This window comes from Belonocnema kinseyi, chromosome 6 (assembly GCF_010883055.1).
Source record: "Belonocnema kinseyi isolate 2016_QV_RU_SX_M_011 chromosome 6, B_treatae_v1, whole genome shotgun sequence".
In the NCBI taxonomy this organism is placed as follows: Eukaryota; Metazoa; Arthropoda; class Insecta; order Hymenoptera; family Cynipidae; genus Belonocnema; species Belonocnema kinseyi.
Genome location: NC_046662.1, coordinates 59,270,680 through 59,288,385, shown reverse-complemented (window position 1 = coordinate 59,288,385; position 17,706 = coordinate 59,270,680). Strand labels below are relative to the sequence as shown.

Genomic DNA, 17,706 nt, shown 5'->3' with positions numbered 1-17,706 from the left:
TTCTCCTGAAGATTATATTTTTAGTTATACATTTTATTATTTAGTTGAAAATTTAACGATTTTCTTAAAAACACATCCTTTTTGGTTGCGAATTAAATTTTTTTCTAGAAAACTCCTCATTTGGGTTAAAAGTTCAGCTTTTTTACAGAAAACTAACCTCTTATTGAAAATTCATCTTTTGTTGCTGTAAAGTCAACAGAAATATTTTTTCGATGACAACTATTTTTTTTGAACATTTGTCTTTTTGAGTGAAAAATCCACCCCTTTTTTTTTGTTGAAAATTTGTCTTTTTGATTTAAAAATTTACCTGTTTTAGCAAAATTTTCATTTTTTTAACAAAAATTCAATTCTTTGGTTGAAAATTTAACAATTTTGTTAAAAAGTCATACTTTTCGGTTTAAAAATCAACTATTTATCAGAAAATTAACTTATTGTTAAAATTCTTATTTTGGTGTAGGAAAGTGAACTAGAATCTTCTTTGGATAAAAATTTAACCTCTTTTTTCAAAATTTTTCTTGCATTTTTAAGTTTACCTGCTTTAGCCGAAAATACATCTTTCTTGGATAAAAACGCAACTATTTGGTTGAAAATTCAACCATTTTGTTCAAAAATCATACTTTTTGATTGAAAATTTTGCTGTTTTGTTGAATATTTTACTATTTCGTAAAAAATGTACTTTTTGTTTAAATTTAATATTTAGGTGTTGAAAAAAGAACTAAAGTCTTTTCTGGATGAAAATTCACCTTTTTTGTTAAATTTTTTTGTTAATAAAAAATTTATCTGCTATAAGAGAAATTTCTTCTTTCATGGATAAAAAAGCAACTGTTTGGTTAAAAATGAAACTATTTTGTTAAAGAGCCATATTTTTCGGTTGAAAATTTTGTTTTGTTGGTAATTTAACTATTTCGTAGAAAATTGACTTAAACAAAAATTATTATTTTTTATTGAAAATTCATCTTTTTAAGTATAAATTTCATCTTTCTAGTATAAAAATGCAACTATTTGTTAGAAAATCCAACTATTTTGTTGAAAATGCACCTTTTTGGTTGAAAAAATTCGCTTTTTTGGATTGAAAATTCAACTTTTTTTGTAGAAACTTATTTTTTGTTAAAAAAATGCATATTTGGATCCTGTAAAGTCAAAAGAGAAATTTCATATTTTTTGGACGAAAATGCAACTATCTCGTAGAGAATTTCACAATTTTGTCAAAGAGTCATCCTTTTTAATAAAAATTCGTCTTTTTGCATTTAAAATTTAATTTTATCGTAGAAAATTTATGCTTCTTTAAAAATTCATATTTTGATCGTAAAAAGTCAACTGAAACCTTTTTTAACAGAAAATTCAACTATTTTTTTTTAAATTTATCTTTTTGATTTAAAACTATCTTTTTTAGGAGAAATATAATTTTCTTTTAGTAAAATGCAATTTTTTGGTAGAAAATTATTCTTTCTTGCTTGATTTAGATTTTTAGTTGAAAATGTATCTCTTTGGTTGAACTATTTTGTTAAAAAATCATTTTTCTTATTTGATTTTTTTTGTTTAAAAAACAATTTTATAAGTGAAAATGTCATTTTTTCATTTTTTAAGATTGATCTTTTTAGTTCGAAATTCTCCTTTTTTAGTAAACCAAGAATTTTTTTGGTTGGAAATTTCATGTTTGTTACGTAAAAATGCATCCATTTCGTTGAAAATTAATTTTTGCCTGAAAAGTTATATTTTTGTTTGAAAGTTCAATTTTTGTATACAAAACTAAACTTTTGGCTTGAAGGTTCATCAATTTAGATAAACTTTTATTTATTTCTTGACTGAAAAATCTTTATTTGTTGAAAATTCGTCTTTTTGGTTTTAAAATTCTTTTTTTTTGTATAAATTTCATCTTTTTTATTGAAATTTAAACTAGGAAACTGTTTTGTTGGGAATTTATCTTTTTAGGTTGAAAATTTCACTATTATGTTTCAAATTTAATTATTTTTTTGAAAATTCAAGTATTTTGTTAAAAACTCATCGTTTATTGTAGAAAAAACATTTTTTTGTTTGAAACAAATTAATAAATTTGAACATTTTTTAAATTTGTATCTGAAATACTGGTTTATTCCGGCCATGAAAGATTCCGTGTTAAAAAATATATACCAGATTAAAATGCTGGTATTTGAATATTAATGGTCAGGGAAAAAGAAAAATTAGTCCAAAAGGAAATAAGGGAATTTTGAAAATAAAGTTCTCGGACACCCTGCCTAATTCTACTAGCAATAACTAGCAAAAAAATTCTGGAAACAGGGGGGGAGGGGGTCTTAGAGAGGTAATTTTAAAGAAAATAGGATAATAATAGCGGAATCCATGTTTAAAATAAAACTAACGTAGGTATCATATTCAATTAGATTTTTAAGACTTAATTACTAATATTTCGAGTCGTAATATATTAAATTTTCAAAAAAAAAAATTAACTTTCTACCAAGAGAGATGATTTTTGATGAAAATACATGATTTTTTAACCAACTAGATGAATTTTCGACAAAAGAAGGTGAATTCTTAAAGAAAAATGTAATAGGTGATATTTAAAAAAAAATATTAAAAATTTAAAAAACAATTAATTTTTAACACAAAAATACGATTTTTCTACAAAATTCTTAAATTTTCAAGTCAAAAGACGAATCTTCTACAAAACAGTTGAGTTTTAAACCAAAAAATGTGAATTTTCAACCAAGTACTTGAATTTTTAATCTCAAATAACCAATTTTCAACCAAGTAGTCGATTTTTCTACTAAATTGTTAAATTTTCAAACCAAAAAGGCGAATCTTGTACATAAATTTTAAATTTTCATCCTGAAAATATGAATTCTTAACAAAGAAGTTAATTTTCAACCAAATAGTTGAATTTTTTACCAGAATTGTTGTATTTTATTGCAAAAATACAAAATTTCTTATTTTCAAAAAGACAAAATAATAAATTCGAAAATTTTCTAATTTGTCTCTGAAATACTGTTTTATACCGGTCATAAAAGATTCTATGTTACAAAATATGTACAAGATTAAAATGCTGGTATTTGAATATTAATGGTCAGGGAAAATAAAAAATTAATCAAAGAGAAATAAGAGAACTTTGAAAATAAATTTCTCGGGCACCCTGCCTAATTCTACCAACAATAACTAGCAAAACAATTCTTGAAATAATGGGGGGGGGGTAGAGAGGGCCTATAATCCGCCACGCAATTTAAGTACGGCCCCATAGATACCCAGTTAATTAAAAAATTAGCAAAAATTATAATACCAAGTGTCGGAAACGACATTGAAGAAGAAGACGAAGGGCTTGATGATGAGTCTGTCGTTAGGCTCCCGGTGGTTTCGTTCTCATTCGAGGAGCTAGATGTGTCCGTCGTTTTTGTCGAGCCGTAGGTGGAGGAGGTTTCGTTACTCATGTTAGTGCTGGTGGTCGGTGATGCTTCATGGCAACACTCCAGAAAAGTTGGATCCCAGGGCTTCCCAAATGTGAACTTCAATGCACAACCTTGGCCCCTTGATCCTGTTAAGATACCTAAATCGAAAAATCTCAAATTGTTCTCACTTTCGAATTTAAAACTCGTATTCAAAAACAAGCAGACTATACATCCAGAAATTCTTTCAAATCAGAGAAAATATAATGGGGAATAAATTCGTGAAAAAATATTAATGTATAGGTAACATGCTGTATTCAGTGTGAAACGATTGATATTTTAGGTCGAAATATATTTCATTTTCAACAACAAAAAATTCATTTTTAACCAAGAAAAATGTTTTTTCATGAAAATTGTTAAATTTAGAAAAAAATTAATATTTGATAAATTGTTGAACTTTCAAGCAAAGAGTCAAGAACTTTTTCACCAAAAATGATAAATTTTGAATCCAAAAGGACGAATTTTTAACAAAACAGTTTAATTTCCAAACAAAAAATATGTCTGTTTAACGAAATAGTTGAATTTGCAAACAAAAAATTAATTTCGAATAAATTAGTTAAATTTAGAACAAATAGTTAAATGTTCAATCTACAAAATGGTTACTCAATCTTATTGTAGAATTGACAACAAAATAATTATTTTTTTAACAAAATAGTTGTTTTTTTATCAAAAACTTGGTTAAAAAAAATACCAAACAAACAGTTGCATTTAAAACAAAATATGTACTGGAACTTTCAAGCAAAGAAACTAATTTTTTAAAAGACTGCTAAATTTTAAATTAAAAAAGACAAATTTTCAACAAAAAGTTAAATTTTCTATCAAGAAAGATGAATTTTAGAAAGTAAATTTAAAATTTTAACCAAAAAATGGCTTTTTAACAAAAGAGTGGAATTTTTAACAAAATAGTTAATTTTTAAATCAAATAGTTGAATTTTGAATTAAAAAGATAAATTTTAGACCAATAATTTAATATGTAAGTTTTTAGTTAACAAAAATTAATTTTCTACCAAAAAAAATCGAAATTAAAAAAAAAATAAATTTTATATAAAGAACAGTTGAAATCAATAAAAAAGATTAACTCAAAACGAAAAATTTAATAGTTGATATTTCAACCAAACCGGTTATAATTTTAAACAATTTCCATTTTTAACTAAAAAAGATCCAATTTCTACCAAAATAGATGATTTTTGACCAAAAATCAGGAATTATAGGCAAAAGATTTTAATTTTCAACCAAAACTTAAATCTTCAAGAACAATAAATGAAGTTTCAACTAATAAGTTTAACTTTCAACCAGTTACATAAATTTGAATCAAAAAAGATGAATTTTCAACGCAAAATGTTATACTTGATATTTTAACCAAAAAATACTTGAATTTTACATAAAAACAAAATTTGAATTCAACAGAAGAAAAGATTAATTCAAAACGAAAAATGTAATAATTAATATTTCAAACAAAAAATATTATAATATTAATTAAACACATATTAAATGTTTGATCAAAAAAGAGCAAATTTCTACCAACAGATATGATTTTTTAAATTAAAAGAATGAATTATCACTAAAAGAGTTGAATGTTCAACAAAGAAAAATTTTTTAGTACAAAAAAAAATTAATTTTGTATTGAAAAAGATGAATTTTTAATAAAATATATGAAGTTTCAACAAAATAATTCAATTTTCAATAAAACAATTAAATTTCTAACCAAATAGTAGAGTTTTTGTTTGAAAGCGATGAATTCGGGACCGAAAAGAAAATATTAGAATTTCAATTACAAAGAATGAACTTTCAACAAAAAAAGATTTTAATTTACAATTTAAAAAAATGAGTTTTCTACTAAACGGTGAATTTTCAATTCAAATTTTTTATTGCATTTTCTATTCAAAAATACAAATTCTCAAGAAGATAATTATTTTAAAAAGTAGAATTTTTTCGGTTCGGTTCTATTACTTAATTCAAATCCTATTTAAGCAGGAAACGAGATAGAATTTTTAAGGTGACTGCAAAAAAAAAAAATATTTTAGACTCACCAAGTTTGCAACCCTCGCAGCAATCTTTTCGATAATCTCCCATTCCAATTGGAAGTTTTCGCTGATTTGAGGATGAACTTGGGCTGCAACCTTTTCCAGAACGTGCATCATCTTTTCCCTCCTGGCAGCTTTTTTCACGATAAGCTCTTATGCAACAAATATTGACACCCTGGAGGCAAAGTTCTTGTTCATCTTCGGGAATCCCAGGAACAGGACCAGAAAATCTCTCACATTTGAGGCCCTCTTCGGCCCAATTTTTCCCAAGGTCGCAACATTTGTCCAAGGGAAGAGCTTCCTCCATCTTAATCTCTTCATTAAGAACAATTTTTATTATTAAAAAAAGTACGCACTTTTACAAAGGGATTCACTAATTTTTATTATTTTTAATTAATTTATATATTTTAGAGTAATTTTTTATTCCTTGGGATTTGAAGAGCACGTAAATTTCTTCAAGCTCTTTTACTTACAATGGGGTCAAAATTATTTAGCACTTTCTAGAAATAGATTTGTGCCGTCGGGCAGATTAATAAATCCTGAACGTGACAATCTCAAAATTCAGTACATGTAATAGACGAGAAAATCTAGCGCTATAGTCCTGGGAAATCGAAGAAACCGGGAAATGACCGGGAAATGACCAGGAATGTGATTCAGTAATTAAAAGTGCTTTGATATATTTTATTACTCTAATTCTAAGTTGGATCATGAAATTTGTAAAAAAATTATATTTCTCACTTGGAATATGGAATTTTTCAAAATAATTATAATTTCAACTTGAAATAGTGAATTTCCGTAATGCATTAAAATTTCAGTTTAGAGTCACTTTAAACAGAAAATTCAGTTTAAATCCTCTAAATTAGAGAATCAACAGATCAATTTAAAAAAAAAAAAATTATTGTATTTTAATTAATTTTAAGCTAGAAACATTAAAACTTGAACGATTACATTTTGAACTCAACAATTTTACATTAGAAGTTGGATTATATTAATAATAAATAGTTTGCATTTCCTTAAAAATCTTTAACATTTTATTTCAGTCTTGAAAAATGAACATATTTCAAATTTTTTCAAATGTTAAATTATGATTTTAAGTTTTTCATAACTTCTAAATATCTTTTAAAATAATTCGAATTTTTAATAATTTTTTAAAATAAAAATAATTCACAATTCTTAATTCACTTTTTGATACTTCAAGTACAGTTTCACATTTAAACTAATTAATTAATTTATATTTACAGTTGATCAAATAAAAATGTTTCTTGTCGAAAATTTGCAATTTCAAACTATTTTAATTTTCCATTTTTTAAGTCTTACAAGACTGAATTTTTAAATTCTTTAAATTAAAAATGTATGCTTAAAAATAAAAATCTAAAATAGAAAATTTTGTGACTGGATAAATGTTTCTTCTCAAATTTTAAAAATTCCCGGTAAAAAAAATTAATTCACTGTCATTTCCCAGTTTTTCGAGGTTTCAAAATAATTTCTGGACATTTCCCGGTCATGCGGCCATCCAGAAATTACATTTAGAAATGTAATTTTTATTTTGGGACAGGAATTTTCCGTAAATAATTATAATTTTTCCTTTGGACAGAAAATTTCCGTAATAAATTTATCATTTTCATTTTTAAACAGGAAAATATCGTAGAAAATTATAATTTCAGTTGGAACAGGGAATTTTTTAGATTAAACGGAAATTTCGCAAATAAATTTTAATCATAATTTTGAAGAAGAGAATCTCCGTGAAGAATTATAATTTTGAGTTCGTGACAAAGAATTTCAGTAAAGAAAAATAATTTTGACAATTGGGACAAAAAATTTCCGTAAATAATTATAATATTGACTTTAAAACAGGGAATTTCGTGAAGAAATATGATTTGGGACAGAGACATGAAATTAGGGACATTCGGGACGGAGAATTTTACTAGGAAATTATAGTTTTGACTTCGGAACAGGGAATTTCTGTAAATAAATATTTTTTGAGAATTGGGAAGAAATTTTGGGGGAAAAATATTATTTTGGCAATTTGGACTGGGTTTTCCCGTAAAGAATTATAATTTTCATTATAGGATGGCTTTAAAACAGAAATTTCGGAAAGAATTATAATTTTCACTTTGGAGCAGGAAATTTGAGTAAAGAAATATAATTTTCACAATCTGGACATGGATTTCCCGGAGAGAATGATAATTTTGACTTTTTCAAAAGGAAATTTAGTAAAAACTTATAATTTTGAGAATGAATTTTCTAAAAGAATTGTAATTTTGCGAATAATAATTTTTACTTTGGGACATGGAATTTTATGAAAGAATTATAATTTTACGTTTGGGATATGTGATTTTCAGTAAAGAGATAAAATTTTCACAGTTATTATTATTATTATTATTATTATTATTATTATTATTATTACACCATTAAGCAGAGACAGGAAATCCCGTAAATAATTATAATTTTTCATTTTGAATTGAGAATTTCGTACAGAACATATATTTTTGACTTTGGGACATGTATTTCCACAAAGAATTCGAATTTTGTCTTTGGAACAGCGAATTTTTGAAAATAACTTTTATTCTAATTTAGAAGAAGGGGAATTTAAAAAAATCCCCGTTTCACATCAGAATTTGTCAGAATTTGAAACTTCCTTGGAACGAAAAATTTTGGAAAATAATTTTAATTCTGATTTATAAAAAAGGAAATTTATAAATGAGTTTAGTGGTTACAAAATTATTAAAAAATCAAATAAGCATTGTGGTGAAATGATTTTCTTAAAATATCATTTCTTGATACTTTTTTTTCTATTCAATAAAATTATTGTTAAAATTTTAACGTAGTAATAATATTTTTGAAACTTTCAGCATTAATATTTCTCTAAATTGTTATAATGTAATGAAAAACATTTATTTTCTTATATTTTTCGAATCTTAGTAACAAATTGTCATACTGTAATATCGTTATCTTCAATTTTAATTTTCTCCGAACGGAATAATTTTTTGCATCAAACGTTTTTTCTCTTTCAGCATTCCCATATCTAGGGAGTGAGTTTTTATTTTTGAAAAAAATTAAAAATGAGATATTTTATTGCTATCGTAAGCCGATTTTGAAAACCCACAAAATTATAATCTCAAAATTCTCCATCGATTTTTTCGGAACAGTTTATTATTTTCTGAAATCCCTGTTCCAAGTCAGAAATCTTTTGAAATCTTTTCAAAAGTTTTGTAATATCTTAAATTCTTCACAAATAGTTTTAAATCATTAAAATCTTTTAAACTCTTTTAAATTGACCGGAAAAAATAACAATTGGTCAGCTATTTCTTTCTGAAAAGACTTGGAAAAAAATGGACCTTTCTAAAATATTTGTTGTTGTTGTAAATCGCATGTAAAAATATGATTAAAGAGAAAGAATAATAATCGATCCAAAAAAAGGGCGTCACTTCCGTCATCGATTGTAAAAATGAGAACAAGGACAAAATTATGGGCTGCGTTTAGATGCGAAATGTAATCGTGACCAAATAATCTCCTATTTATCACCGGGTAATATCACATTTCATAGCTAAACCTCCCTGGGGAGTTTTTTAAATTCAGGTTGCGATAAGAATTTTGCATTCTTCTCTGTACTGGAACTCAACTATCGGAAAACTTGCATTAATATTTCGAGTAACTGATATTTATATTTTTTTATAATTATTAAAAAAATCTGTTTGAAAAATTCTCTTAAAATTAATTCAAATTTATTAAAGCAAAACATATGTCATTTTTTAAATGCATCAATATTATTATTGATAACTAAACTTGGGTCAATTTCTACTTTTCTATTTGAAAAAATGGTTTTTAACATTACAGGCTTCGGACTCACTTCAGATATAAACAACTTTTTTGAAAAAGTTTGTCAAAAAAGTATCATACGGATTTTCAGTTATTAAACTTACGTGCATATATTACGAATTTAAAAATTGTATAATGTAGTCCAAAATAAAATGTACAGTTTTCTAACTTAATATTTTTAAACTATTAAAAATGAATTTCAATGTTCATTTAAACTGTTATTCTTTATTCTATAAATGATAAAAAATCCTATTTATTTGTTACAGGTTTTTTCTTATAAAACCCTCTTTTTCACATTTTCAACTTATAAATGGTATCTGAATTAATAGAAACCAATAAGAAAATATACGATTTTTGGTTGCAACTTCATTTCTTTGGGTTGAAAGTCTACTAATACATTTGTTTTTTAGAATTCATCCTTTTTGGTTCAAAATTGTATTATATGGACCAAAATTGATCATTTCTTCATAATTCAATCATTTTCGTAAAAAGTCATACTTCTTAGTTGAAAATTCAATTATTTTATTGGAAAGTAATCTTTTTTTCTTAAAAATTCAACAATTTTATTGCAATTTTTTTCTTTCATGACTAATAACTTTTTTTATTAGTAGATATTTCACATTATTTGGATAAAAATCCAAATATATGGTCACAAATTAATCTGTTTTAGTTGAAAATTAACTCTTTTTTTAAATGAACTGCTTTTATATATTTTCTTGATAATTCTTCTTTTGTGGTAGAATATCAATTTTATTGGGTTAAGATAAAACTGTTTAGTTACAAATTAATTTGTTTCAGTTAAGGAATCAAGTATTTCGTTGAATAACACTTTGTTTTGTTTTTTTTTTTGCTTAAATCTAACTTTTTTATATTTAATTTATATCTTTTGTTGTTGAAATATCAACTTTTTGTCTTGAAAATTCAACAGATTAGTGAAAGATTAACTTCCTTTAAAAAAAATTATATTCTCGAATTGAGAATTCAACGGTTTCTAAAAAAGTCGTATTTTTAGCTTGAAAATTCAACAATTTGGTATAAAATTCAACTATTCTGCTGAAAATTCATCAATTAATTTACCTTCTTTGGTTAAAAATTCAACTGTATGGTTAAAAGAAAATCTATTTAGGTTCTATATTTAAATCTTTCGTAGATAATTCATATTTTTGGTACGAAAATACAAGAATTTGGTATCAAATTTAACTATTTGATTCCAAATGTGTTTATTTTAAAAAAATTAATCTTTTTTAATAGAATATCAATTTTATTTGTCAAAAATGAAACTATATAGTTAAAAATTAATCTGTTTCAGTTGAAAATTAACTTTTTTGTTGAAAGTTTCACTGCAATGTTGAAAAATTGTTTTTGTTGGTTAACTTCACCTTTTTTTATTTTGTATTAAATTTTTGTTTTAAATATGAAATGCTGTGAATTTTCAATGAAAATTCATTTTTCATGTGAAAAATGTGACTGCGTACCTGCAGGTTTAACTACTTTTGAAACAAAAAATTCGTTGAATATTGACACTTTTGTTGAAAGTCAGTTTTTTTGTTGCTAAAATCATTCTTTTAACCGAAAATGATTTTTTTTTTAAATTCACATTCTTGTTCTAAAAATTCAACAGTTTTATAGAAAATTCGTCTTTTTGGCCTAAAAATTCAACAATTTGGTTGAAAGTTAAGTTTTTTGTGTAAAATTCAACTGTTTTGTACAAAATTAATATTTTTATTAAAAAATAATTCTCTAATATTACAACTTAACTACTTCATTTTTTGTGAAAAATGGATCGTTTTTAGTATAACACTTCAACCATTTAGTTATAAAAACTTAGAAACAATAAAAACATAAAATAATAATTAATCAAATAAAATGTTGGCTAACATCATATCCACTGTTCAAACTATTTAGTTAAAGATTTATGTATTTTGTTGAAAATTTACTTATTTAGTTAAAAATGTATGTGTTTTGTTTGGAATTATTCTTTTTTGTATACAATTACTATTCTGTGTTCCAAATTGATATTTTTCTTCAAAAATTAAATGTTAAAATACTTTGTAAATAATAAAATTATAATTTGTGACTGAGTAGTCTCATAAAAGTTAAAATATGAAAATTAGTAGGTTTATTTTCAAATTGAAAGTCAGCTGGCGGAATTCAATCAGGATGCGCATTTATAATAATTAACAGTTATGCTTTTTTATCAGTTTCGTTCACCTTAGGGTTACGGTATTTAATTAATTGGATGCACTCAACTTTTTGCTACTTTGTTGAAATAGTGAACGCAAGTCAAAGTCAAATCCTTTCTTCAATCAAAATGTAATCATTTTTTAACCATTTTCTTCTCAACTGTTGTACATTTTTTGATATATTAAATCAAAATAACTAATAAACCTTTCCGATTAAGTTGAATGTTTATCTATATAAAAAAATTTAGATTTAATAGTTTTACGATAAACGTTAGGTATTTCGACATTTTATTTTAAGTTTACATGGCGGCCAGAAAAATATGATTACATTTAATCCTTAACAGAATTGTTAAATATAAGACGTAAATTTGATACGTAAATTAAAAAATGATGTATTGCAAAGAAAATTCATTTAATAATTTAAAATGATGGTCGTAAAACTTTTAATGACTGACAAGAGACGTTTGCTTACGCACGTTGTTGTTTCTTTATTGGTGCCATAATTGGAGAACTTTTATACAATGTATCAGAAATTTAATTTTTCGTGGCGCCTAAGAATAAAAAGGTGTATTATAAACGCGAATTTATTTCTAAACTCATGTAACTAGTGGAAAATGTACCTATTTTTGAAAAATAAACTAACTTTCCTTGATTTTATTTGTTATTGAAAATTTGTATTCAAATCCTTATTTTTGACTTGATTTTTTTATTTGAAAATTACAAATTAAATGAAAAAAATCCAGAATATTTCCTTTACAAAATATTAGTGTGAAACATAAAAATATAAGACAGGTTACCATGGATAATTTAAATTCCCGGTCATTTCCCGATTTTCTCCCGGTAAATTAAGGAGTTCAAAATATTTTAATGACTTCGAAAGATTTTTAAAGATTTAAAGAGATTTGCAAACATTTTAAAAGATTCTTGGTTTGGAACCCGGAATTTTGGAAAATAATTATAAGTTCCATTTCCAAGTTCTCTGTTCCAAGTAAAATAATAACTCTTTACGAAAATTCCTTGCCCTGAAATTTAAATTATGTTTTCGGTAAAAAAATTTTGTGAAATTCATTACTCTAAGTCAAATTATAATTCTTTCCGATAAAATTCTTTAACTGGTTTTTTTTACAAAATTGCCTGTTGCAACTCAGAATTAGATTAATAAAATACAATGTTTAACACTTTCAATTTGCATATTCGAGAAAAAAATCCCGGTCACTCTCCCGGTCACATTCCCGATCATTTCCCGAAGCTTAAAAATATTTTTAAAAAAAGTTAAATATCGAAGAATATGCTATTGTCATAAACTATACAAAAAATTAAATTGTTGAATTTACAACTGCTAATAACATTAAAATGAATACACAAATTTTGAAGAAAAAAAGTTCAATTCAAGAAAATTGTATTTTATTTTAAATAAATGGTGTAAGATTCCTGAAATTTTATTAATCGCCATAAATTTTATTATTGAAAAAAACTTTTCAAATTCTCTTCGATAAAATAGAAAAGGAACTAGATAATAGTTATCTAATAAAAGATATTAATTAAACACAAGGTAATAATTGCCTTCCAACACCAGGAGCAGCAGACCGAAGAGAGTAACAGCCTTAGTTTGAAGTTCCATCTTTGATTAATAGATTAGCGAATCTTCTTTAAATAATTCTTCTCAAATCCCTTTTTTGTTTGATTTTTCAAAAAAGTCCTCTTCTTTCTCGTTCACAAGAGCTCAATTTTTTCAGTTTCCTCCCTTTGTTTTTTCTTCCCTTTTTCCTTTTTTTCTTTCTTCCGGCACCACAGCCTCTTCTCTTTTCACCCCCCGTTTCAACGTCGGAGGTCCATTCGTAAAAAGACCGCTGCCTGTCAGGGTGCCGTTAAGAAAAAAGTTTCAATATTTTTTTCCCGGCAAAAAAAATCCACGAAACACGTTTCGTATCGTTAGTTGCACACTTGTTCCGCACTTGCACCGAGAACCGCTTCGTACCAGCGTTCGTCGAGGAATAAAGCTGAAAGCTGAAGAAAGCAGAGCTCGCTGAAAGATCTCGCAGTCTGCTTTTCTCTGTCTTTGTTCCTGCAAAAGAGAAAAAGAGAGAGAGACGAAAAAAGGGACGAGGAGAGCCTGTCCAGTGGTCTCCATAAGGATCTGTAGAAAGGGGGTGGTTTCTATTTTCTGGATCTATCAGGAAATGAATATCAAATTTTCAATTAGGAACCTTTTTAAGCCTAGGACATTTATAATTAAAACAGCAACATACTTGACTCGATAAAATAAAATCCAAATCATCTAAACATTTTTTTTCTATTTTCCATTATTTGTACCTGCATTTGTTGAGCTCCGTAAGTTTTCAACCCCTCAAGAGAAAATAATTTAGTCGGCAAAAATCCAGAATCCTATGTAAGTTTACCGAAAAAATTTTTTTCGTAAATTTATTTAGAGGTGATTCAAAAATTTCGTGTGATCATTTGAGGAGAGAGCGTGGTTTGGTAAACCCTTATTGTTTCCTATGAATTAATAAAGTAGTTTAACTTTCAGCCAAGTTTCAACCAGAAAGGACAAGGCCTAACAAAATGTAATAGATGCTATTTTAATTTTTGACCAATGAAAGCTTTTTATTTAAAATTATAAACAGTTCAATTCATAAAAAATAAATTCTCCACCTTTGCAATTTTCACCAAAAAAGATGGCATTTCTATCCCAAGAGATACATTTTTTCTTCTTTAGGCGTTTAACGTTGCATCAACTACATGGTCATTAGCGACCACTTTACGTTATGACTGTATGCAAAGAGATAAATTGTATTATCAAAAAGACGAATTTTGAACAAAAGTTGAATTTTCAACCATGAAAGAAATTGAAGTAAATATTAAAACAAAACTTCCACCAAAAAATCTTTAATTTTCAAGCCAAGAAAACTAGCTATCTACAAAACGATTGAATTTGCAACCAAAAAGAATGAGTTCTTAACAAACTTTTACTTTTTACTTTTTAAATCAAATAGTTACATTTTCCACCGAATAACATTCATTTACTTCCAAAAAGATGAATTTTTAATAAAATACATACATTTTTATCCAAACAGTAGTTGAATTTTCAGTCAGCTGAAACAAAATTGATCCGAAGTGTTGAATTTTTCACCTAAAAAAACGAGCTTTCAGAAGAAAACACATTAATTTAAAACCAAAACTGGAATATCCAAACAAGAAAATTAATTTTCTAAAATAAAAGACGCGAAAGATCGATTCTCCACAAAACTCATACATTCTTTACCAAACAGTTGAATATTCAACCAAATATATTAATTTTTAAACTAAAAAGATCACTCTTTAATCAAAAATGAAACAGTTAAATTTTAATTTAAAAAGAAAATCAACTTTATAATAATAAACCAATTTTTGCAAAACAGTTAAATTTTCTGCCACTTTCTTTAAATTTTCAAGTTGAAAGTAAGAATTTTCAATCAAAAACATGAATTTTCAACCAAGAAGTTCAGTTTCTACCAAAAAGACAAATTCACAAGAAAACACATTAATTTAAAACCAAATAGTGGAATTTACAAACAAGAAGATTCATTTTTTACCAAAAAGACGAATATTCAACAAAATACATAAATTTTTTAAAAAGAGTTGAGTTTTGTTTACCTAATAAATGAATTTGTAACTTTATCAATTTATTTTCTACCAAAAAGATGAATTTTCTATTAATTTTTAACAAAACAGTTCAATTTTCAGCCAACACTAATTTTCTATCCAGAAAGACGAAGTTTCAACAAAAGAGATCAATTTTTAATCAAATAGTTGAATTGTCAAGCAATAAAATTAATTTTCTACTCAAAAAGACGTATTTTCAATAAATTACCTAAATTTTTGTTTAAATCTTTAAACTAAAAAAAAATATCACTCTTTAGCCAAAAATGGAATAGTTCAATATAAAAGTTAAAAGGAAGAATTTTTTGTTAAATAAACAAATCATTTTATACAAAACAGTTAAATTTTGAACCAAAATAATTAATTTTCGACCAAGAAGATTAATTTTCTATCTAAAAAGACGCATTCAGACGAAAACACATGAATTTAAAACCAAGTAATGGAATTTACAAACAAGAAGATTAATTTTCTACCAAAAGAGACTATTTCTCAAAAATTGTTATTTTTTTACCAATTTTTCAAATTTTGTAGATAAAAAAAAGATTTTTTTGCAAAACAGTTGATTGCTGAGCCAAAAGGATTAATTTTCAACATTAAATTGAAAGAAACGTTACAATAAAGTTATGCAGTTTATAAGAAAAAGTGCATGTCGAGCATTTTCCCAACCAAGCAATAAAACTCTTAATAGCTTATATCAAACTTGCTCTGGTTTCTATCAGCCAACTGATGATAAATTTCCTTTCGTTCTATGCACAAACATTTTTAAAAAATTGAGATAAATAAATTAAAAAATATAAATCTAGGCATTTTTAAATTTTTCAAATATTTATTTGCGAATATGGATCATAAATCCCCACTGCTTAATCTCTATTCCCGTTTAAATTAATTTTTATATTTAATTTTGTGGGTAAAATAAAAGAAAAACAAGTGAAATAATAACATTCATTCAAGAGATAAAGATAATACTAAACAGGGGTTTCACCAACTCTCCATACGGTTCATCTTTCGGCCACTTTTTCTTCAACACATGTTTATTAGCCTTTTGATACCACCACTCGCAAAAAATTTAAGATAAAAAAATGTTCCAATGAGTGCAAGAGTGTTATGAGCTATTAAGTAATACTCACAAAAAAGTATTTATAATCCCTTTCCTTTGGCGCCTAAATATTTCCTGCATAAATAGGTCATTAAAAAAAACCTAGTAAATATTTTTAATCGCTTGTTCTGTTTACACTAAACCGAATTTTTACATCTGATACAAAACAAAATTTTCCAAACCATCAAAATCCTAATTTCGAAATTCCCTTACTTTTCCCTGTTCGTTATAAGTTTTTTTAGCTATAAAAACAACCTTGCACCTAGTATATCAATAATGTTAATGCAAGAAAAGTTAGCTTCTAAATATATTTTAAACTGCACTTTTAGCGTTCAACCGAAAACAATTACATTTTCAGCTGAAACAATTAATTTCTATCCAAGAAAAAAGGAATTTTCAACAAAATAGAAACATTTTCAACCAAAGGGATCAATTATCGATAAAATAAAAATGAATTCTGAAAAAGAAATGTAGTTTTAGATATTTCCACCAAAAAATATTTTAATTTTCAATTAAAAACAGTTGAGCTAAAGCTAAATTAAAAATGTTTAATTTCTAACAAATTAGGTGAACCTTCAATACAACCAAAACAGATTAATTTTCAGACAAAAAGAGGAATTTACAACAAAATGAATTTTCTGCAAAACAATTTGTCTTTCAACCGAAAAATATGAATTTTTAAGAAAAAAGTTGAATTATCAACCCAAGAGATGAATTTTATAACAAAAGAGGCAACTTTTAGACAAAAATGTGAATTTTAAACTAAAAAAAGATCAGTTTTCAAACAAAAATAGAAATATAAAAAAAACTAATTTTCCACAAACTGTTTACATTATAAACGAAAGAAATTAATTTTTAACAAAAAAAAATAAAGTTTTATCTAATGAGATTGCGTTTATATCAAAAGGACGAATTTTCAACAAAATATTTAAATTTGCACGTAAAACAAATACATTTTCAAACTTAAATAAAATAATTAAATTATAAGTAGAAAAATTAAAAAATAAAAAAGGTACAGCAAAATATTGAAAACTTCAAGAAAAAAACTAATTTTCTATCAAAGAAATTTAGTTTTTAACCAAACATATTATAAATAGTTCAATTATCGATAAAAAAAATATTTTTAAAGAAATAAAATAAATTTTCAACCAAACAGATGAATTTTGAACCAAGAAGATTACATTTATATCAAGAATGATCAACTTGCCACGAACAATAAAATTGTTAAATTCTTATTCAGAGAAATTAAATTTTAACGAAGGTTGGAGCGCGCCTGGGGCGAGCACTTGTTGGATCTCGAGCGTTCTGCTCAATAATATATTTTGAACTCGTGCTATGCGCTCGGTCATTGAACGAACCCTAAATTTTTGCATAGGACTTTTAAAATTAAAAGTCAAACTATCGGCAACCGAAATTTAGTAATTGTAAATTCTCTTTTGTTAAAGCTCCTTCGGCTTTAAGGAACACATTCTCATAACGTATTTTTCGAGAAAAAAAGGCTAAAAGCAAATTTT

At 25.5% G+C, this 17,706-nt stretch overlaps 1 protein-coding gene across 1 annotated transcript in view; it reads right to left on the bottom strand.

Annotated features, from left to right (window-relative positions):
* Positions 1–13,498, bottom strand: part of LOC117175018 (fibrillin-1-like) — a 61,755-nt gene extending 48,257 nt beyond the window's left edge. The window contains exons 1-3 of the mRNA XM_033364522.1: positions 13,021–13,498; positions 5,462–5,770; positions 3,269–3,532 (exon numbers count right to left, since the gene is read on the bottom strand). Coding sequence (XP_033220413.1) covers positions 3,269–3,532; positions 5,462–5,770; positions 13,021–13,078 — 631 coding nt within the window. The 5' untranslated portion in view covers positions 13,079–13,498. The remainder of the gene's footprint in view (positions 1–3,268; positions 3,533–5,461; positions 5,771–13,020) is intronic.
* Between the last annotated feature and the right edge of the window lie 4,208 nt (positions 13,499–17,706).